The sequence below is a fragment of the Stegostoma tigrinum genome, chromosome 5 (genome assembly GCF_030684315.1).
Source record: "Stegostoma tigrinum isolate sSteTig4 chromosome 5, sSteTig4.hap1, whole genome shotgun sequence".
In the NCBI taxonomy this organism is placed as follows: Eukaryota; Metazoa; Chordata; class Chondrichthyes; order Orectolobiformes; family Stegostomatidae; genus Stegostoma; species Stegostoma tigrinum.
Window position 1 is genome coordinate 51,221,064 of NC_081358.1, and position 24,487 is coordinate 51,245,550.

A 24,487-nucleotide genomic window follows, 5' to 3' on the forward strand; every position below is an offset into this window, starting at 1 on the left:
GAAATATAATTTTTGTATATAATAGCTAGTTCTAATAAGTGTCTGTTGGATTCTTCAATACCATGACATTCATGTCCAGCCACATATCTTACAGGAAATAGCAGTGTTGCTGCATCAAGTAAAACCCACTGCTGGAGGCACATGCAAACCAAACTCCACTTGCAGGTTCCCCTCCAAGCCACACGCTGTCCTGAATTGGATGTCAATGGGCTGCCTGGATAGATTAGAGGCATGGGGAAGTTCTCCATGGAGAATAGCAGGTTGATAGGGAAGATTTAATAAGTGCTCAAATTCCTAAGGGATCTGGAGAGATTAGATGGTGGCAACAGTTTCCATTGTCACAACGGCTGAGAACGAGAGGACACAAATTTAAGGTGCTTGACCAAAGAAAACATGAGGAAAGACTTTAGATTAGACTAGATTCCCTGCAGTGTGGAAACAGGCCCTTCAGCCCAACAAGTCCACACTGCCCCTTGATATATCCCACCCAGACCCATCCCCCTATAACCCACACACCCTGAACATTATAGGCAATTTAGCATGGCCAATCCACCTAGACTGCACATCTTTGGACTGTGGGAGGAGACCGGAGCACAGACAGGTGCCTGAGGCTGGAATCGAACCCGGGTCCCTGGCACTGAGAGGCTGCAGTGCTAGCCACTGAGCCACTGTGCTGCCCCTATCCACCACAGGTTGCAATTGGAAATGCAATTCCTGAGAGTAGGGTTGAAACATGGCATTCAGAAACAAATCTGATAAGTCCCTGAATTGGAAGTTTTGTAGGGCTATGGAGAAAGCAATGGAAGAAACCTTTGCTAAACACGATCAAAATAAAATGCAATTAATAGACAGAGCAAGTCAGGTGAACTTGAACAATTATAAGTGTCCAGAGTCAACATCATAGGCCATTTTTAACAGCAAAAGGTCTTTCACCAAAAAAAGGCATCCATATCAGTGATAAACAGATGTAAAAGCAATTAAGAGATTTTTTTTTGATTCATCAACCAATTAGCAAAATTCTTGTCAATTTGTTGTTTGAGTGCAGACCATTATCCAGGCAATGGCCTGCTGGTTTCATAACTGGACTGTTAATCCAGAGACCCAGGTAATGTTCTGGGGTCCTGGGTCTGACTCCCTCCATGGCAGATGGTGCAATCTGAATCCAATAAATACCTGGAATTGAGTCTAATGATGACCATGAATCTGTTGTCGATTGTCGGAAAAAACCCATCATCAGGTTCACTAATATCGCTTAAGGAGGGAAAATCTGCCATACTCATCTGGTCTGGCCTGCACGAGACTCCAGATCCTCAGCAATATGGTTGACTCTTAATTGCCATCTGGCGTAATTAGAGATGGGCAACTAATGCTGGCCCAGCCTGTGACATCCTCATCCTCTGAATTAATTAAAAGAGAATTAAATCACAGCCGATATGAACAGTGGTACTCGGGCAAGGGACAAGACAGTTCACTAAAATCAAGCAACTCTTGAAGATAATGTCATTACTACAATACTATGTTGTAATGAATGAACCCTATCACAGCATGACACTAGGGAGATACTTCTCAGTGCAATCTTAATGTACCAAGGAAAACCTGGTGCATTTGCAACCAAGGCTTTAAACACAAACAGAGCAACACTGTGCTGAGATCAAGAAAAAGTGCCTAGCCATTCATTGTCTTTGCTGGTGATTATTTTCATCAATGCCTATTTGGAAAAGACAAAGTAACAATTGAGAGTGATCACAAACCATTTCAAAACATTTTCAAGATAACAAAGTGTAAAGCTGGATGAACAGAGCAGGCCAAGCAGCATCTCAGGAGCACAAAAGCTGACGTTTCGGACCTAGACCCTTCATCTGACTACTAATTTTAACCATTAGGAGGTGGCCAAGTTGACTTCAATAACTGCAGTTTAAATTGTTGAATGCCTAAAAGATTAATATAGCGGATCTGAACTCAATCTATCAGATTCCACATTGGTCACAGTTTTTCCTGGATGCATTATTGACCAGCTGAATTATGTCATTCCTGAAATCATGTTTGACAATGGCCCTTCGTTCACGAGTGAAGAACTCGGTCACTTCAAAACCAATATAATTTCCATATTATCTTCAGCTAAGTGGAAAGGGTCAGGGAACAGTAATTAAAAAAACACAAAAAAAAGGAAAAGGAATCATAAAGAAATGATCAAATCCCACACAGATGTTCACAATTTAGGTTGTCCTCATGTGGAGAAAATGCACCTTCAGAACATGGAAAATAGCCCAGCACTAAGACTGATTTCACACCATGAAAAGTCTACTCTTCCCACAGCAAAAAAGTTATTGAAACCAGAAATAGTAACAGGCTTGAGTCACAAATCAAAAAAAGGTTAAACAGTGAAAAGCCAGATTTCATTTTGACAATGAAGGCAAAATACTGCAAAATGTTGGAAATCTCAACTTAAAAAAAAATCACGCTGGAGAAACTCAGTCCTGCAGAACATATAGAAAGAAACTCTTTTGAAGACCAGTCATATCAAACCAGAAATATTAATTCTATTTCACTTGCTGCCAGATGGACTCAGTTTTTCCAGCATTTTCTCTTATTTCATTTTGACCAGACTGCTAAACAAGTCCTGGAATTGAAAACTCAGGAAAGTAAAGTTGCGAGATAGTAACAACTGCCCATGCTGAAGACAGAGATAACACAGTATGGAGCTGGAGGAACACAGCTGGCCAGGCAGCATCAGAGGAGCAGGAAAGCTGACATTTCGGGTCGGGACCCAATAAAGTGAAGTTGAGATTTATCGAATCAACAATGATCCCATGCAATGGCAGAGCAGCCTCAATGGGCTGATTGGTCTACTTTTGTCCATATGTTTTACCATCATTTGGTATGGTTGGATACTTATCACAGGTGATCTTTTGTAAAGGTATATCTTATTCCATACAGATACTTCAACCAGTCAGGACTGCGGATCAAGCTTAGTTTTTTTAAAACCACTCAAGTTAAAGAAGCAATTCATACAAAAATAAAGTTAGCTTTTCCCAAACAGATTGAGTGCCTGAGAAACATATGTACTACCTGTTCTGGATTTGGTTCAGCGTTCAGTCAACAGGGCATTCTCCTTAATATGAAAGTGGATTGCACACAGGATCTTCACAGGCTGCAGGAATGACCGCCAGGTGTCTCTTCTTAATCCAGCCTTTCTAAATCCTTCTGGAATATTCTCAGACTTCAGCCAATGCGGTCACAGAACAGGGGTCACAATGCCCAATGAGGTTATGCTAGGTCATCCTCGATGTGCCCATCCTTTTTCCAAGGGGGGGGTGGTGGTGCTAGCCAATTGGATACAAAATTATCTTGAAGGTAGGAGACAGAGTTTGGTGGTAGGGGGTTGTTTTTCAGACTGGGTCCTATAAGCAGTGGTGTACCACAAGAATCAGTCCTGGGTCCACAGATTTTCATCATTTATGTAAATGATTTGGATGTGAGCAGAGTTATGATTATTAAATTTGCAGATGACACCAATACAGGTGGTGTTGTGAACTGTAAAGAAGATTAGCTCAGAATGTAACAGGACCTTGATGAGTTGGGCCAATGAGCTGAGCAATGGCCAATAGAGTTTAATTTAGATAAATGTGAGGTGTTGCTTTCTGGTAAGGCAAATCAGTGAAAGACTATTATAGTTAACGGTAGAGCCCTGCAGAGTGCTGTCAAACAAAGGGACCTTTGGGGTGCAGGTGCATAGTTCCTTGAAAATAGAGTTTCAGGTAGACAGGGTGGTGAGGAAGGCATTTGGCACTCTTACCTTCATTGGTCATAACAATGAGCACCGGAGTTGAAGTGTCATGTGGCTGTAAAGGATATTGCTGCGGCCACTTTTAGAATACTGAAAACAATCCTGGCCGTCCTTCAATAGGCAGGATGCTCATAACTTGAGAGGGTGCAGTAAAGATTTAAAACCCTGCTGTCAGGACTGGAGGGTTTGAGCTGTAGGGAAAGGCTGAATAGACTGGTGCTTTTTCCCCTGGAGTGTCAGAAACTGAGAAAAGAGCTTATACAGGTTTATAAAATCATAAGGGGCATGGATAGGGTGATTGGTCAAGGTCTTTTTCCCAAGCATAGGTTTAAGCTGAGAGGGGAAAGATTTAAAAAGGACATAAGAAGTAACCTTTTCATGCAGAGGTGATGCATGTATGGAATGAGCTACCAGAGGAAGTGGTCGAGGCTGGTATAATTACAATATTTAAAAGGCAGCTGCATGGGTATATAAATAGGAAGGGTGTAGAGGGATATGGCCGAATGCTGGCAAATGGGATTAGGTCAGATTGGGATGTTTGGTTAGCGCGGATGAGTTGGACCGAAGGATCTGTTTCCATGTCAAGTGTAGATCTTAAAGTTTTAGAACCACACTGGCATTCTGGGTACATGCTTTTGATCACAATCTTCAGTTTGGCAAGGACAGTTTGGGCAAATACTTCTCCAATGACACTCAGTGAAGAAATGCCTCAATAGTTATGTTCCCCGCAGACACCCCTGTCCTTATCAAGGATCACAATTTTTGCATCACACATATCCTGCTGAAGCTACTCATAGGGCTGATCTTGTGCTTCAGTACTCAGGCACAGAATTGGGGTATAGATATTCATAAGGTTCACTGGTTCACACAGTGGGGAGAGTTTGATCTTTGAGAATATTGTGTTCCGAACAATGATGCTTCCATGCCGCTCGAGCATTTCCCTGAACTCTGCCCCTGTATGATGAACATTTGATAGTTTTCATTCAGTGATGCACTCTCAGCGTGGATCTGAACTCAGTCTATCAGATTCCACATTGGTCACAGTTTTCCCTGGATGCATTATTGACTAGCTGAAGTTGTCCATCTGAAAGTGCTGGCATTTCAGTTTGTTAATTGAAGAGTTCAGGCATCTTCTTTCTTTCTGTTTGTTTTGTTTCATTTGCTTAGTGCGATGAATTCAATTCACTTGCTGAGTAGAGGTTGGGAGCTCATAAGACCATGAGACATTGGAACAAATTAGGCTATTCAGCCCATCAAAACTGCAACCACCATTCAATTATGGCTGATATGTTTCGCAAACCCATTTTTCTTACTTCTCTCTGAAACCCTTGATCCTCTTACCAATCGAGATCATACCTATCTCTGTTTTAAAGACACTCAATGACTTGATCTCCACAGCCTTTTGTGGCATTGAGTTCCACAGATTCACCAACCTCTGGCTGAAGAAATTCCTCCTCATCTCAGTTCTAAAGGTTTGGTCCCTTTACTCTCAGATTGTGTCCTTGGATCCTAGCCTCTCCTATTGGTAGAAACGTCTTCTCCATTCCCACTTTATCCAGGTCTCTCAGTATTCTGTAACTTGCAATGAGATCCCCCCTCAATCTTCTTAATTCCATTGGCCCATACTTCTCAACCACTCTCCATATTACAAGCTCTTCATCCATGGGTTCATTTTTGTAAACCTCCTTGCATCCCCTCTAAGGCCAGCACATCCTTCCTTATATACATGGTCCAAAACTGCTCACAATATTCCAAATGTAGTCTGATCAGAGTCTCAGCTGTACAGTGATGCTGTTTTATTCTAGCCCTATTGAAATGAATGCCATCATTGCATTTACCTTGCTAATTGTCAAATGAACATGCATGTTAATTTTAAGAGAACTCTGAACTGGGACTCCAAAGTCCTTTTGTACTTCAGATTTCTGAAGTGTTTCCCCATTTAGTAAAGTAAATAGTCTATGCCTTTAATATTCCTACCAAAGGTACATTAGCTCACAGTTTTTTACATTGTATTCTACCTGCCACTTCTTTGGCCGCTCTGCTAGCCTATCCAAGCCCTTCTGAAGCCTCCCCAAAACTATCTGTCCTTTCATCTACCTTTGTGTGATCTGCAAACTAAGCAACAATGCCCTCAGTTCCTTTGTCCAGATCGTAAAGGTATAGTATGAATAGTTGTATCTCTGGCTTTCCACTAATCTTTACCACATGGTACGTGTTTCTTTCATTTTTGTGCTGCTCATGACGTCCCTTGTCAGCCATTGATGCTTCATCCTTTCCTTATTATGTTTCTTATTCCTTGGGATAAATTTCTGCTGTGTCTTCCAAATTATCCCAAAATATCCCTGTCACTGCTGCTCCACCACCCTCCCTGCTAGGATCCCCTCCCAATCAACTCTGGTCAGCTCCATATTCTTGCTTTTGTAATTACCTTATGAATTCTGAAACTGTTACATCTGATTCCAGCTTCTCCCTCTCAAACTGCTGGGTGAAATCTATCATATTATGGTCACTGTCCTTGAAGGTTTCCTTCCCCTTAAGCTTTCTAATCATATCTACCTCATTGCACATTACCAAATCCAGAATTGCCTGTTCCCTAGTGGGGTCTACCACAAACCGCCCCAAAACAATTGTTGTAAACATGCCACAAATTCTTTTTCTTGAGTTCCACTACCAACCTGATTTTCCCAGTCTACCTGCATATTGAATTCCCCAAGATTATTCTAATAGTGCCTTTCCTATCTCATTTATTTTCTTTCCCACATCCTGACTAACTAGGAGGCGTGTGCACAACTCTCTGTTTCTTTTTTACTTTGCAGTTCCATAACTCTACCCACGGATTCTACCGTTTTGCAACTCTTTCACTTCTTAGTATCAACTCAATTTTATTCTTACTAAGTAAGCCTCCATCTGTCCTGTCAATAAGCCTTGGGTGTTTAATTCCCAGTCCTGACCCCTGGCAGCCAAGTCTCTGTGATACCAATACCATCATACCTGCTAATTTCACTCTGCGCTACAATCTCATTTACTTTGTTTCATATACAATGTGAACTTAAATACAATGCCCTCAGTCCTGCGTTGACTACCCCCCCTTATTGTTGAGCAGAGTTAATATTTCAAGTCCAGTGAACTGTCTTCAGAAGGATAATCAAAAATGGGAAGTATTTCTATATTCTACATAATTTCAACTAGAAGTTAGAAATCCCTTCTTCTGAGGTTCCTTTTGCTACGCTGAGGGAAGACATTTGCTTGAAAAAAAGACAAAAAGGATAATTACCAACGTCAATGCAATAGGTAACGCTAACTGCAAGCCTACTATCTTCACAAACAAATAGTGACTGGTCTTTTTTTTAAAATTGTTAATTTTTATGAATACACCTCTTACTTCCAATGTACCTATTTACGTGTTCCGTTACTGATTCTTTCTGTTTAGTAACTAATACATTCATTCATTTTATTATTTCAAGAAAGCCTTGTTACATTGTCTCATTTTAAAAACAAATTCATTCTGAGAAAAAGCCATCTGCAAGGAAACCAATACTTTGAAAGCAACCTTGTTGCAACCACTCAAGTGGATAAGTGAATGACCAAGCAGACCTCATTACACCACCTCACCAGGGATTGAGATACATTATCTGAAACCTAAACCTTGGAGAACCTCTCCTCGAGACTGGCTGTTACGCAACTGCTGGACATTTCAAATTACTTTACAGATAATGAAATACGTTTAAAACATAATCAATTGGTAATGGAAAATTCAGCAGTGAATTTGTGCACAGCAAGCTCCCACAAACAGCAATATTATGACAACCAGATAATTTGTTCTTGTCATGTTGCTTGAGGGACAAGTAGTGGCAAGAGATCAGGGATAATTCCCTGCACAACATAGTCATTGAATCTTTTATATGAAATGCTGAAAGGGCCTTGTTTTAATATCCCACAGAGGGGACAGTATCCCCAGACATGTGCGGAATTCTGTAGGCACATCATCAGAGTGTCAGCCCAGACGTTTGAGCTTGGAACTGCTGGGGTGGAACTTGAATCTGGAATCTTACTGTGAGTTAGAGAGAAGAATACTGTGACATGAACTGTGTAGATAAAGTGGAGGGAGATTTAATGTGTACGAGGCACTGGCTTTGACAATTGTAGCCAGCGTCAACTAGCCAGGCCTAGTGGCGAACTGCCACCTACTAGAGGTCCCACAGAAAACAATGCCTTCTGGGCAGCATTGCCATCACTGACAGCTTCAAGGAGAATCACTAACTTACCACAAAAAATAAGGAACGAAAAACATCTTGTAAAATTTGCAACTGAAAAAAGAGAGTGCGTAAGAGGGCAATAAGCAAATAAAGCATCTGGATGGCTACATGAATAGGTAAACTTTAGAGGGATATGGGCCAAATGCTGGGACTATATTAATTTAGGATATTTCCTGAAAATGGCCACACATGTAGATAGGGTGGTGAAGAAGGTGTATGGCATGCCTGCCTTTATTTGTCAAGGAATTGAGCTCAAGAGCCAGGATGTCATGTTGCAGCTTTATATGACTTTGGTTAGGCCACACTAACATTACTGCATTCAATTCTGGTCACCACATTACAGGAAGGAAGTGGATGCTTTGGAGAGGGTTCAGAAGAGGTTTACCAGGATGCTGCTTGGATTAGAGGGAATGAACTATAAGGGGAGTCTACCTGCACATCTGCCAATGTGGTATACTGCATCCACTGTACCCAGTGTGGCTTCCTCTACATTGGGGAAACCAAGCGGAGGCTTGGAGACCGCTTTGCAGAACACCTCCGCTCAGTCCGCAACAAACAACTGCACCTCCCAGTCGCAAACCATTTCCACTCCCCCTCCCATTCTTTAGATGACATGTCTATCATGGGCCTCCTGCAGTGCCACAATGATGCCACCCGAAGGTTGCAGGAACAGCAACTCATATTCCGCCTGGGAACCCTGCAGCCTAATGGTATCAATGTGGACTTCACCAGTTTCAAAATCTCCCCTTCCCCTACTGCATCCCAAAACCAGCCCAGTTCGTCCCCTCCCCCCACTGTACCACACAACCAGCCCAGCTCTTCCCCCCCACCCACCGCATCCCAAAACCAGTCCAACCTGTCTCTGCCTCCCTAACCGGTTCTTCCTCTCACCCATCCCTTCCTCCCACCCCAAGCCGCACCCCCATCTACCTACTAACCTCATCCCACCTCCTTGACCTGTCCGTCTTCCCTGGACTGACCTATCCCCTCCCTACCTCCCCACCTATACTCTCTCCACCTATCTTCTTTTCTCTCCATCTTCGGTCTGCCTCCCCCTCTCTCCCTATTTTTCCAGTTCCCTCTCCCCATCCCCCTTTCTGATGAAGGGTCTAGGCCCGAAACGTCAGCTTTTGTGCTCCTGAGATGCTGCTTAGCCTGCTGTGTTCATCCAGCCTCACATTTTATTATCTAGAAAGACTCCGGTTGTTTTGTCTGGAGGAGCGGAGACTCAGGGGAGACTTGATAGAAGTCTATAAAATACTGAGATGCACACATAGTGTTGACAGTCAGAATCATTTTCCTGGAGTTGAAATGTTGAAAACTAGGGGGCATGCATTTAAGGTGAGAAGGAGAAAATTCAAAGGCGATGTGAGGGACAGGTTTTTTACACAGACAGTGGTAGGAGTGTGGAACACATTGTCAGGGCTGGTGGTGGAGGCAGATACGATAGAGATATTTAAGAGACCTTTAGATAAGCACATGAATATGGAGGAAATGGAAGGATGGACCAAGGGCAGGTAGAAAGGGCTTGTTTAATTTGGGATCATGTTTGGCACAACATTGTGGGCTGAAGGGCCTCACTCCTGTGCTGTAAAGTTCTATGCTCTGTGGCATTTGGTCAGCATGGATGATTTGCAACAAAGGGTCCGTTTCTATACTGCACAACTCTATGACTCTTTTATGCAAGGACTGCATTAGTGCAGAAGTGCAGTAGAAATGAGAGGAAGATAATACTATTTGAAATATACCAGAATTTAAACTTTTGTCAGTCTTGTGTTTATTGTAACAAAGTTAATTTTCTACATGATACTGAGAGGCAAAGTTTGTGACTTTCACATGCAGTGCACATTGGAAACTACACTGAAACTCCTGGGCTGCTTACAGTCTGAAACACCACATATGTGTTGGGTTCAGTCTCAAGGTATCAAATATCTGAAGGAAGACAGAAAATAACCAGTAAGGCCACTACTCTGACATGCTGCATCCTATGTGCACAATGGCTCCACTCCTCTCCTCCCCTGCTCAGTTCCTCACCACCATTCCCCAACAATGAGGGCAGGTATCATGTTATTTTATTCAAACTAAGTTAATCTAATAATTTTTAACAATGGTAGTTAGATTAATTAAATAAATATGTTGATTGATGGTCTTTAAATCCTACTGGAGCATAACATCGTTGACACTTAAGTAAACATTCAAGGAATTTGTATTCCAAGTGTGAATGTGATTCGATTGTTTGCTGCTGGCATTTGACGTATGAACTATGAAATTATTCCTTCAACCTGAAAATTGTTCGTTCTTGGATTTAAGAAAAACAAGTTACCACTGCAGCTGGTTGGCCAAAGAAATGTTGACAATGCAGAGAAACAGTCTAAGTTAGTTAAAAAAATCCAACTGGTCAGCTTTTTTTACCCTCTCACCTTTTCTACACTTTGTTCAGTCTATTTCAGTGTTTGCCACTTCAAAAGTTAGAATTAGGTCTAAGTGAGACCATTCAACTAGGTGTAGACCATAACTGAATGCATTCCATGATTTCATTTATTTCACAGTTTGTGTTCCAGACATGGTTCTGAGTGGTATTGTGTACTCACCTTTGAGTCAAAAGATTGCAGGTTTAAGTACCATTCTTGAGCTCAAAATCCCCTGGGCTGGTGCACCAATCTGGGACTGAGTGTGTTGGAGATGCTGCGTTTTGGATAAGATGTCAAGTGAGGCCCCATTTGCTCCCTCAGGAGGACTTTCCAGAAGAGCAAACTCTTGGTGCTCTGGTCAATACTTATCAAACAGCACCACTAAAATGGACTATTTGACCAATACTACACATGAGCTTACTCTTAACAAACTGGCTGCCGGATATATTTCCTGCATTAATACAACGGCTGCACTTTGAAGTGCTTTGTTAACTGTTCAGCGTTTTATGTCATAGAATCACTGCAGTGAGGCCATTCAGCCAGTTAAAGCCAGAATGACCCTCCAACGGACATCCCACCCAGACCCAGCACCTCTACCCTATCCCCGTAACCTTAAATTTCCCACAGCTAACGCATTTAGCCTGCACATTGTCGGACACTACAGACAATTTAGCTTGGCCAGTCCACCTAGCCTGTACATCTTTGGACTGTGGGAGGAGTCCGGAGCACTCAGAGGAAATCCATGCAGACATGGGGAGAATGTGCAAACTCCACACAGACAGTCACCCCCAAGGCTGGAACCAAACCTGGATCCCTGATCATGTGAGGTAGCAGTGCTAACCACCAAGAATGGCCTTAGATTGTTAAAGGCTTCATATTTTTCTTTCTTCTTTGCAAATCTGATTGATAGCCAGATGTTGGTTTTGTGCTATTGTATAAGGTAGTTAGTACGTAAAAGGGTTACTTGACATCACATGGTAAGCTCCACTTATCAAGATGTTAAGGACTGCTTCTGGGAAGAGTGAACAGAAATGATACGCCAGTTCTCAATGAGCTAAACTGATTGTTTGTGGTGTTAACAGCATTTAACTAAATTAGTAATAGGTCTTAACTCTTAAGCTGAATCACATGCCTCATAAGAAACAATTTTGTATTTTACATGTAATGCGATGAGCTGTTATGAAATATGTAACAAACCTACTTACTCTGCCTTCTGCCTAAGTTGTGTTACAACACAAGGAATAGCAAACCAAATTAAATCAGTCTTACTATCACCGGATTCACAAACAGTGAAAATACAACATTCAGTAACTCTCAAAATTGCTCAAATGCTCCTAACCAGACTTTACAAATAACAGATCTTGGACATCAAGCTTGTAGCTTAAAAACAAACAATAGCAATTTATATTTAACATTATAACTCTAGCTGAACACAGATAAATAAGGTCAGTCAATTAATATTAGTGATCCCAATCTACTTTGAACTTCACTCTCACTCACACAGAAAGCTAAACAGAGTTGACAGATGTATTTTAAAATGTAAAATAATTGTAATTTGCCAACTCAGAAGTACAAGTAAGCGAGGAAGAGGGAGTTTCCCTTTTGATAAGGGAGGACATAACAACTGTGCTTAGACAGGATATTCTCAAGGGGTCATCAAGTGAGGCCATATGGTTAGAACATAGAAACAAGCAGGAGATGGTCATTTTGTTAGGACTGTACTATAGACCCCCAAATAGACAGCGTGTACTAGAGGAGCAGGTGGGTAGAGAGACTGCAGACACCTGTAGAAATAACAGAGGAGTATTGGTCGGAGATTTTAATTTCCCCTGTATTGACTGGGTCACCCAGTGTGTAAAAGGCCCAGATGGGGTGGAATTTGTCAAATGTGTCCCAGAAAGTTTCCTAAATCAATAAGAAGAGGGCCCTATTTGGGAGGATGCAGCACTGGACCTTCTGTTAGGAAACAAGGTTGGACAGGTGACTGAAGTGTCAGTCAGAGAGCACTTTGGGTCCAATAGCCATAACTCTCTTGTTCTAGCAGTTATGGAAAAAGATAGGACATATCCACAGGCTAAGGTGCTAAACTGGAGCAGGGCCAATTTTGGGACATTAGGCAGGATCTAACAGGGGTCGTTTGGGTGAGTCTGTTTGAAGGAAAAGGAATGACTGATAAATGGGAGGCTTTTAAAAGTATGATATCAAGTATGTCCCTGTTAGGGTAAAGGAAAAGCTGGGATGTTTAGGGATCGCTGGCTGATGAGGGATATTGAGGCTGTGGTCAGGAAAATGATGTACGCATACATTGGGTTTATGATATTGGGCTCAAGTGAATCCCTGAATGACTATAAAAATGTGAGAGTATGCTTAGGAGGGAAATGAGAAGAGCATAAAAAGGGCATGAGATTGATCTGGCAGATAACGTTAAAGATATTCCCAAAAGGTTCTACAGCTATATTAAGTGTAAAGGGGTGGCTAGGGAGAGAACAGGTCTTCTTAAAGATCAGCAGGGCCCTCTGTATGAGGAGCCGCAGGAGATGGGGGAGGTTTTTAATGAAATTTCTCCTTGTTGTTTACTGAAGAGAGAATCATGGACGATAAGGAAATAAGGGAAACAAGTGGGAATGTTTTGGACCGCATACATAGTACGAGAGACGAGGTGTTTGCACCCTTAAAGCACATTAAGTTTGAAAAGTCCTGGGCCTGATCAAGTGCATCCTTGGATGTTGTAGGAGGCTAAGGAAGAAATCGCAGAGGCCCTTGCAGAGATTTTTGCTTTATCTTTAGGCACTGGTGAAGTTCGGAAGACTGGAGGGTGGCTAATGTTGTTCCATTGTTTCAGAAAAGTAGCAAAGGCAAGCCAGGGAACTTTAGGCCACTCAGCCTGACATCAGTGGTAGGTAAGTTATTGGAGAGGATACTGAAGGACAGAATCAACCAACATTTGGATAGTCAAGGTCTGAATAGGAATAGTCAGCATGGATTTGTACAAAGTCATGGCCAACAAATCTTTTAGACTTTTTCAAAGAGGTAACCGAGGGAATAGATGAAGGTAGGCCAGTGGATGTCGTCTATATGGACTTTAGTAAGCTTTTGGCAAGGTCCCACATGACAGGCTAATCATGAAAATTAGGTCACACAGAATCCAGGAAGATTAGCTAATTGGATTCAAAATTGGCTTGATGGTAGAAAGTAGACGGTGATGATCGAAGGGTGTTTCTCAGACTAGAGGCCTGTTAAAAGTGGTGTCCCACTGGGCTCAATGCTGGGACCTTTGTTATTTGTTATTTACATAAATGATCTGGATGTGAATGTACAAGGCATGATTAGGAGGTTTGCAGATACAAAATTAAGAGGTTTCATTGAAAATAAGAAAATTCATCAGATGAGATGTGGAAATGGATTGAGGATTGGCAAATGCAATTTGATACAGGTAAGTGTGAGGTGTTGCACTTCGGAAAGTCAAACCAAGGTAGGACTTATACAGTAAATGGTAAGGTCCTGAGGAGTGTTGGGGAAAAGCGGGACCTAGGAGTACAAGTACATAGTTCGTTGAAAGCAGGACACTGGGTAGCATAGAGTAGCAGTGGGATCTTGAAGTAATTATTCATAGATCCCTGAAGTCACCAGAGGTGCGAGTAGGATTGTTAAGAAAGTATATGGATATGCGCTTTCATCAGTCATGGCATAGACTATAAGAGCAAGAAGGTAATGTTGGAGTTGCACAGGCCACAGATGCAGTATTGTGTGCAGTTCTGGTCACTTCAGAACAGAAAGGATGTGATAGCACTAGAGGAGGTACAGAGGACATTAACCAGGATGTTGCCTAGGATGGAACAATTGAGACAGAAGGTGAGTCTAAATAGGCTTGAATTGTTTCCTTTAGAGCAGGGAAGGCCGGGGGTTGGGGCGGGATGGGTTGCTGTGGCAGTGGCATGATTAAGGTGTAAAAGATTATGAGAGGTATGGATAGGATGAGTAGGGAGTAGCTGTTCCCCTTGGTTGAGGGGGCATAGTTTTACAGTAAGGGACAGGAGATTCAGAAAGGATTTGAGGAAAACCTTTTTCTCTCAGAGGGTAGTAGGAAATTGGAATGTATTGCCTGGGAAGGTAGTGGAGACCAGAAACCTTACAACTTTTAAAAGGTATTTGGATGAGCACTTGAAATATCATTACATTCAAGGATATGGGATAAGCTGGCCTTGAGGCGATGGCCCAGCAAGGACTTCCTGCTTTAGAAAGATTGTAATGCAGAACTTTATTCTTTATTACTTCATTTTTCAAGTTAATACCCAAGATTTTATGCTTAGTTATCTTTTTACCTGGCTTTATAAGGATTGTAATGCTGATCTTTTAACTTTAGTTTTTCATTTTTCTAATTTATACTTCAGACTTTGCACTTACGTATCTTTGTATCTAAGATGGCATCAGAAATGATGACATTGTATTCTTTTCTCACTGTGCTCATGTATCCCTGTATTGACTACATGTGACAATAAGCCTAATTCTAAAGTACAGGAAATTGAGATAAGCACACCTTTAGTCGTAGTTATTGTTGGTGCAGTCTCATAGAGTCATAGAGATGTACAGCACAGAAACAGGTCCTTTGGTCCAACTTGTCAATGCCGACCAAATATCCTAAATAAATCTAGTCCCCTTTGCCAGCATTTAGCCCATTCGAGGTGCAATGAACAGCAAAGAAGATTACCTAAGAGTACAATGGGATCTTGATCAGATGGACCAATGAGCCGAGGAGTGGCAGATAGAGTTTAACCCGCACTCTGAGGTCTCTTTATTCAGCAACACTCCCCAGGACCTTAACCAATCCAAGACAGATGACTAGAGTTTTTCTCAGCTGTGACCCACCAGTACACACAGACCAAGGTTGAATCTGGTCTGTCCCATTCTTGTGCATTCTTAAAAAGAGAAAACACAAATGTGTCTCTCACGGAGACTGTTTTCTCTTTTCTCCTACCACGTTCATTGTCTGACATTGCTGATGGGAAATTACAGTTCAGTTTGCAGTAATTTTTTTTATTTTTGAAATCCTTCCCTCTGAAGCATCCTTGATATCTCTTAGGCATGGAATTCAGAATTTATCTTGTGGCTGGAGATAATCCACATGGACCTTCTAGCCAATCACTGAATGTATATTCTCAGACACTTATTGGTTGCGTATCGTCTTTTTAGAAAAACACAAGTTGTGATTAAAAGTTTACCATGCCTGTAATTGATCTGGCATTATGATCTGTTGTCCTAAAATCCTTTATGCTAAATATTTGTCTTTCAGAAGGATATCTGATTCCTCTGTGCAGTGGTATTCTGTATTCTATACATAGTTAGAAAAAATGGAATGGGAAAATAGGCTTAAAAGGTCAAGTAAAAAGGCAGAGGCACACATTTGAGAAGATATTTCATAGCCCCCAACAAAAATATATTCCATTGAGAAAGGCATTATGAAAAGAATGCACCATCTGGTCCAGGCACATTTCAACAGAAGATCATCTGAAGCATACAGTCCCTCCTTCCCTGTTATTGGTACCAGTGGTGAAGTTGAGATATCAGAGGGAGCACACAAACCTCAAAATACTTCATCTACCTGAGTCCTTAAGGGCATCTGCTCCAAATGTGGCATATTGGACCTGTCAGCCATGTCAAAACCCATCAAAATGAGTAGAAGCAAGTCATCCTTGATCCCAAGACACTGTCTAAGAAGGAGATAACTGAATCATCAATAATTTTTCTTCACTCTTTAACATGCTGCCAAGCATACTGTATATCTCAGTAATTCCCTTTTGTAAAGAATACCCAAAATTAATCCAGCAGATGTTAAATTTGAGACAGAAGAATCTAAGCAGAACAGAACTTGAAATTTTGCCAACAATAAATTCTCTGAGAAGTTGCACTCCGAGGGAGGTGTGAGATGGCATTACAATTACCCTTCCTGTTCTTGCTTTTTCGTGTTTATTTACCCTAAATTAGACCTCTAGCAAGAAGAGGCTGGTATGATCCTCAATAACCCTTTGTTGCAAATAAGATTTGAACAAATCACATTTTTAAATGCTGCAGAGATGAAAACCATTTCTCAAAAAGCCGTTATGTGAATATATACAGACACAGAGGAAATAACGCAGGATTGAGTTTGAAATCAAATTTACCTTTTAAAGGTTGAGACAAAGACATCCTGCATCATTTAGATATTATACTGGATTGAAAGTATAATTTTCATCATGTATTTGCTCTAATATCCAATTGTTGCTTCAGGTGAATTTAAAAATTGTAGCAACTATTAAAGTAGAATTATCATGTTCTAATTTTTTGTATGTGAACATTGTCTATTAGGTACTCACCTTTACGATCTTTGCTGGTGTGTGCAAACAAAAGTTACAAACGTCCTTAGCAGTTAATTTGCCTTGGGTTTACAAGTTACACACAGAAATCATTGATTTGTTGCAACATATGCTTCATTACTTCTAAAGTGTTTTACTGTGTCAAATAAACTAATGCATAGCATTAATCAATCACTGATGAGCAATTGTTAGAGCATTATCATTAGCATGACAATAACTATTTTTAGTCACCATATAGTCAATGAAATAGCACTCGTTACTGCAGTGTAATCCAGAATTGATTTTTATAATAAATGCTCATAAGAAAAGATTAAAAAGGTTGTAGCCTCATACTCTATTCTCAAGAACCCAAACACAGAAAGTAATTTTCTAGAATATAATGTGCCCAGGCAGCTAAATCAAATTGAAATCTGTCTCCCACGGAAAGCAATAGCACTTTTTTCAGATGTATACATTGTTATACTGTGTGGGAGCCAAGATGTTAGATATTAAAGCAAAGCATTTAGCCACATTGTCCCTGCCTGTCCAGTTTTGTGATTGGCAATAGATTCTCACCTTAAGTGATATATGTGCACAGAGACATGTCCATTTTAATCTCAGGAGTAACACTAATATCCGTATTCAAGTGAAATTCAAGGAAATTACCTGAAAATAATGTATTTGTTATCAATGTTTATTTCGATATCAAGGTTTTAATTTGAGTTAAGATCAGCAGTGAACAGGGTTGTAATTATTTGACAAGATATTTCAACACCTTTTGCCTAGCACTACTAATTATATAAACTATATTTCTAGCGTAACCATTGCTGTAACGATACAACTGATAAGTACAGCAATACACTTAGAACAAAACAGGCTAACTGAATGTTTATGCTCACACATGAAGTGTCGAAATGTAAACAAGGCATTGAGCCACAAAGGGGTGTAACAATGAATGGAAACTGCCAAAGCTCAACCTTAACCTCAGCAGCCTTTAGCTGATTTCGGAAATCTGATGTTGATCATTTTAATGCCCAGAATTGTTTTAACGAATCCACAGGTACATTTTACAATAAATTCCCTTTATAGTGTATTAGAGCCTATGTTCCTAACTATCCTGAATTGTGTCAATATGTTCATGCATAAAGTGTAAGTAATTTCCCTACATGTGGTACATTGATAGTCTCAATCTGAACCCAGTGTCATCTACAACTATCAGATATTTCGGGTGGGGGTGCAGAATAGAGGGGATGTCTGACATCCAATGTCAACTCTACCTACTTAGTAAATTCATCAACCAGATTCTCCAGTCCTTTTGGCGGGAATGTACTCCAGATGTGCTGATAGTTAGCCATGAAGTTTAAGAAATCGCCCTCTGACCCACGAAGTTCAGGAATATCAAGTTGGAGTCTCCATTCTATTACCTGTGCTTCATCCAATTGAATTTGGGTTGTTTTGCTCATTATAGTTTATCTTAAATTTCAGGAAGCAAAAGTTTCCAAAGCTGTAAATCACCCAGAGACCAGGAGGTGTCTAACAAAAAAGGTTTCATAGCTAGAGGACAGAAACTGTCAAATCCTCTAAACACACATTTAATGGTTTAAAATGATATTAATCATGTTACATTTTACTGTGCAACCAAGATATTTAATTGTCTTCTATGTCCAGACATAGATGATCATCATGCACATAAATGAAAAGAACAAAAAGGTTTAATTCAGAGACTGCTACTGTGGATATGGTCCAAATCTGAACAGTGAAACACAAAACTGCAAATGTCATTTTTGAAAAAATGATATAGGTAACATTTTTATAGTTTTTCCAAGTTAATGTCTCACTGATGTTGGAAGAAGTGTCTAATGGGGATGTCAAATCACTAACATCCATTTTGTTTTATTACCGAAGACAAATTTCACCCAGTATTCAAATAAGAATAAAGCTCAAGCAGTCTGACAATGACATTGTAAAGTGATGTTCAAATGCATGCACTTGCTGCCCTTCTGGGTGATAAGTGGCCGTGTTGGTCTTTAATTGGGATTATGTATCCCATGCATTGCTGTTTTTGCCCTGGTTCACAATTGTAATACTTATTGTACCCTGCACATGAGGACAAGGGATTGTTCATTGTGTCTATGTGGAACGCTGAACAGTACTACCATGGTACGTGTAAACTGAAAGGATCTCGCCTTAATTATTCAGCAGCTCCCCCAAGTTCCAACTGCTACCCACCTCACCTAAAAAATATAGCCCAACACATCACTCTCACCAGCCACTATCTGTTTGCCTGAAACATGGGCCCAGTACAACCCCATCTCCCATTCATCTCTGCTCATGACCCCTTGAAATTAGGGTCCTGTCCCATGGGCACTTTTCTGACCAAAGCAGGATGCCTGCGCTTTCCCTCAGGCCTGCTCCAGCCTTGACTAACACCCCTTGATGCTAAGGACCCACTAGAATGGCTGCTCCTCCAATCAGAGATTTAATCTCTTGAGGTTCACAAAGGAGGGAGAGAGGGAACCTAAGATTGGAAGGGCAGCTCTTCTCAGATTCTGTGCGTATCTGGTGGGGCACTTTACCCTGACTGTTTGCCCAAAATTCCTTGTGCATTTTGGGGGCAAATTTACCTACCACCCACTTGCATGTTGAGCACTGATGTGTAGGAGTTCTTCACTGAATGGAAGGTTTGAGTTATAAAGAAAGGCTAGGTAGGCTGGGACTTTTCTCACTGGAGAGTAGGAGATTACAGGGTGACCTGACAGAAGTTTATGGAATAATGAAGGGTATAGATAGAGTTTAATTGTAGTTATCTTTTCCCTGGGGTGAGAGATTTCAAGACTAGAGGGCACATTTTTAAAGGAGAAAGGAGAGAGATTTAAAAAAGACATGAGGTTCAAATTTTTTACACAAAGGGTAGCTCACATGTGGAATGAATTTCCTGAAGAAGTGGTGGATGTGTGTATAATTACAACATTTCAAAAGACATTTGGGTAGGTACGCAAATAGGAAAAGTTTTGTGGGATATGGGTCAGGACCAGGCAGGTGGGACTAATTTTGTTTGGAATTATGTTCGGCATAGACTGGTTGGACCGAAGGGTTTCCGTGCTGTATGATTTTACAACTCTGAATAACTTTTCATTGTTATTATCTATAAATTAAAGATCAGTTCATATATATATATATATAATGCATCATAGAGACTTTTTTAATTTAACAATTGATTACAAGTATTAAACAAGCAACTCAAAATCTGCAAAACACCAAGTTTCAGATAAATATGCAGAGCAAACATAGTATATACAATTCCAATTAAAAGGACTAACTTCAAAATATTGCAAATAATATATCATTTACTAAGGCAGTTGTGTTAGCATTACAAACAAGAATTTAAAACCTGAACATTCTAGAACACTGAGCCAAAACTTGAAAATATTGGGAGTTATTGGTGAATAGAACACTCAAGTTAATATTTTGGGTGCAAATTCTTTAAAATATATTGAAGAAACATTTGTATTCAAAGCATGAAATTGTCTATGATTGCCATAGTTATTAGCCAATATGCTAAAATCTTCCAGTCATTTTGTGTACAACTAATATTCATTTGTCAAAATAAGTTACAAGCCATGTGTGCTATGTCAGCTTATCATTAAGGAAGATATTGCATTGCTTTGACAAAAAGGATGAAGAGGCTATGAATTCCTTACTGCTGCCCACTCAATCTTGGCGACGATTCTCCAGAAGTCTGGCTACAATATTGATTCCGAACGTTCAACTCTCAACTGGCTTGTAAAATCAAGGTCACTCTGATCAACCAATGGTCATCTATCAAGTCTCAAGTTACATGGCATTACTTATTCAATTTATGGTATTTTGGCAACCATTGCTAAATTCACAATTGTCTTTGTAACTATTGCTTTACACAATCCTTTCAGTTGGAGTAGGCACATTTACTGCAGAAGAGACACTATACTAACATCTACCTGTCAATGTGGAAAATTGTCCACACCTGTCCTATCCTCAAAAAGTAGGACAAATCAAATCTGGCTAATTACTGCTTCATCAGTCTACTCTTGATCATCAGTAAAGTGAGTGAAAGGTCATTGGCAGTGCTATCAGGCAGTGCTTGATTATCTATAATCTGCTCACTGGCACTCATTTTGGAGTATTGCATCAAGAAGCCCCAGCAAAACTGGAGTTAATGGGAATGCAAAAGAAATCTCCCTCCTGGTTGGAGTCACTCCTGGCACAAAGAAAAATGGTTGTGGCTGTTGAAGTTCAGTTACCTTAGTTCCAATACATCTCTGCAGGAGTTCCACAGAGTTATGCCCAAGGCCTAATCACCTTCACCTGCTTTATCAATAACCTTCCCTCAATCATAAGGTCAGAGTGAGGATGTTCACTGATGATTGCACAATGTTCAGGATTATTTGACACTCCTCAGATATTAATGCAGTCTGTGTGCAGGTTTGGGCTGATAAGTGGCAAATATACATTTTTGCCATACAAATGTAAAGCAATGACCACTTCCAACAAGAGAGGATATAATGATAACTGCTTGACATCCAAACATGTTATCATCACTGAATCCCTCTCTATCAACAGACTGGGTGTTACCATTAACCAGAAATTGAAATGGATCATCTGTATATTGTGGTTCTAAGAACAGGTCAAGACTGAAAATTCTATGACTAATAAAGGCACAAGTCATGACTGTGATGGAATATTCCCTATTTTCCTGGATGAGTGTAGCTCCAACTACACTCAAGAAGCTTGACACCAACCAGAACAGAGTAGCTTGCTTGATTCACACCCTATCCACCAACGTCCACATTTACCGTTTTCGCCACTAGTGCACTATAGTGGTAATTTGTACCATCTGCAAGATGCACTACATTTACTGACAAAGGCAAGTCCAGCATCTTTCAAACCTGAAACCTTTAGCACCTAAAAGGAGAAAGGCAGTAGCCTGTGGCAACACTATCACCTGCAATTTCACCTGAGTCACACGCCAACCCGATCTGAAACTGTATCACCATTCCTTCAGTGTCACCGTGCTCATATCTCGAAACTCCCCTTGTTAACAGCTCCAAGGCTGTCCTTACTGCCTGAGGGCAGCAGCAATTCAGGAAGGCAGCTCACCAGCATCTTCTGTGTGACTAGGGATAAGCTTTAAATACTGACCTGGCCAGAGACATAGACTTCCCGTGAATAAATAAAACTAAATGTGAAACCATCCTGAGCTTCTAAACAGCTAAAACTCAGTTGAACAAAAGAGCAAAGAAGTTTTAAATGCTGTTAACAAAAAAATCTCAATTTTGTAGTAATACACAACTTGGAGTTGGAAAAGAATAGAAATAATATTATTTAAGAAATAGGTATGGAAGACATCATGAGCAGTTAAATTTATCTAATATATTTTGTGTTGAAATAAGATTGTGGAATTTTATACAGTTTCCCCTAGAAGGTGAATGTTTTCCATTAATGATATTGCATTTCATAGTAAAGTCAGATGAACACAATAACTCACTGAATGCTGTTTCATTTCTTTTACATAGTGCAACTGTCAATAGAACTCAGCCTCCTTTCACCCAAAGTCCCGAGCATTTCCATCAACCTTAAGAAATATAAAAACTGAATTCCTCTTCTGAAAAACAAAGCTGAACGTTTTAGTTATGTAAAGTGTTCTAGCCACTCATTGTAAACAAGCTCGTTGTTGATACAATGTCCCAGCTATAATTACCTCTTCAGCTTGGCTGCTTGTACATCTCCTCCAGTCAGGAAGGCAAGTCAGTGTTGAAGGACTGTGTGGTCCACTAACAAACAGACTTAGCAAAGATTCCTAGCTTCTGGATTTGTGCTGTGTTTGGAACCAATCACATTCAGATTCACACATCCCATAAGAGTGCATTATCTGAACCTCTTCAATAACCAGATCACAAAGATTATTTCTTTTCATATATTCACAACCCCAACTGGATTGGAGCTAATTTTAATATTCTTCTACATTTTAAATTGTGATATATTTCTGATGTCTCCCTATTTATCTGCACTTCCCTTCATGTTTTACTTTCATAGCCAATACACTCTGGTTGAAGGTAAGTAAGTTGAGTCCTATCTTCTCCAGAGACACTGGCAAGGCTTTTGTGCCTGCCAGACAAGAGGCTTCAGGTAGCAGGAAACATCTTAATGCTTCATCCATATAGATTGATGGCCTCACCAAAGCAAGGGACTCATCTACCACTTCATAGTAAAGGCGAATTTATACCAAGCTTGGTTAAGTCTGAAATATTTTGTTCTCACTAGAATTCTGCCACAATTATTTACTTTTGCTGTTTCTGAAACTGAAATCCTATACTTTACAGCAACTTAGAAAAAATGGAAATGTTGCTTTAACACAGTGGATCGTGGGGATCTACTCTACTAACAGCCGACACATTACCTAATTCTAGGATGAAGCAGAAATCTTTACATTATGGTCTAATAAACACAACACTACAGAGGAAGGACTAAGCTATTTGTATTTATGCTACTAATTGCAATTTAGCAAATATGTGTCTTAACATGACAAATTAAACAACTGCTAGAATGTTACAAAAATTTCAGTTCAAATAGATTGCATTGCGATTGAAAAAAATCATCCAATGGAATACATTACGAATGAACTGTTAAATGGCAATTTATACAGTTATTTAACTTCATGTCTACAGAAAGCTAAAGCCCAAAGCATAGTTAATATTCTTTGATCAACTTAAGACAAAAAAGGCATTTTTGAAGAGTTCTTCCATTTCAAGTAAAAAATTTTTAGTTCATCCATTTATTATCCTTGTACTTATTGCACTGGGCAATGTGTAGATCAATAACAAAATAAATAATGTGAGGATTATCAAAATTATTCCAATTATTATGTACTTCCTGTAGTTCCTCCAGATCAGATAGTAGAGACACTTGAAAGGGTTTACAAACCAAGAGAAGGAGGTATCAGGGCGGCTGTAGGGAGAAAGAAAATCCAATTAAAACAGCTTCCAAACCATTGTAAGTGTTGATGATCTTCTAAAAACTAAAGTAGCACAAATATAGGATTACAATACACTGTCAAGTTCAATGAAGTTCAAGTTGGCATCTCTCCTAAAGTAATGTTCATGGCAATAACTTTGTCATTAAAACCTACAAAGTAGTAAAAACCGATAGAACTGCAAATGCTGTAAATCAGGAATAAAAACAGAAGTTGCTGGTAAAGCTCAGCAGGTCTGGCAGCATTTGTGAAGAAAAATCAGAACTGAACTGGACCCAAAATATTAACTGATGTTTCTTCACAGATGCTGCCAGACCTGCTGAGCTTTTCCCACAAGGTAGTATGCTGGAGGGTTCACAACGTGCTGGCACGGTGATTACAGGGGATATTAACACTAGCATTCAGTAAATTTAAATTATGCTTAATTATTAAAGAAATTACCTAGTTCCAATTTGCAGTGAAACCTGTAGAGTTTAACAATATTTAACCCAGCCTTTTTTTGTTAATTTACTGCAATGTAACTCATGGCTAAAAAGAATTTATTTGGCTTAGGTGGGCTTGTTCCCAAAATTTCTATTATATTTCATAAAGAACATGTAGTCATTTTTGTGATACAAAACTTAAGTATTGCTGGAAAAAGACATTTTCTTGAAGCTTTTTATCTTGCTCTCAGCATGACAATTCAAAAGAATACC

The 24,487-nt window shown here is 40.0% G+C and overlaps 1 protein-coding gene across 3 annotated transcripts in view; it reads right to left on the bottom strand.

Moving 5' to 3' along the window:
* Positions 1-20,082: 20,082 nt before the first annotated feature.
* Positions 20,083-24,487, bottom strand: part of fer1l6 (fer-1 like family member 6) — a 142,673-nt gene continuing 138,268 nt past the window's right edge. For all 3 annotated transcript variants that reach the window (XM_059645982.1, XM_059645984.1, XM_059645983.1), the window contains exon 41: positions 20,083-23,767. In XM_059645982.1, the coding sequence (XP_059501965.1) occupies positions 23,587-23,767 (181 nt within the window). In that variant the 3' untranslated portion in view covers positions 20,083-23,586. The remainder of the gene's footprint in view (positions 23,768-24,487) is intronic.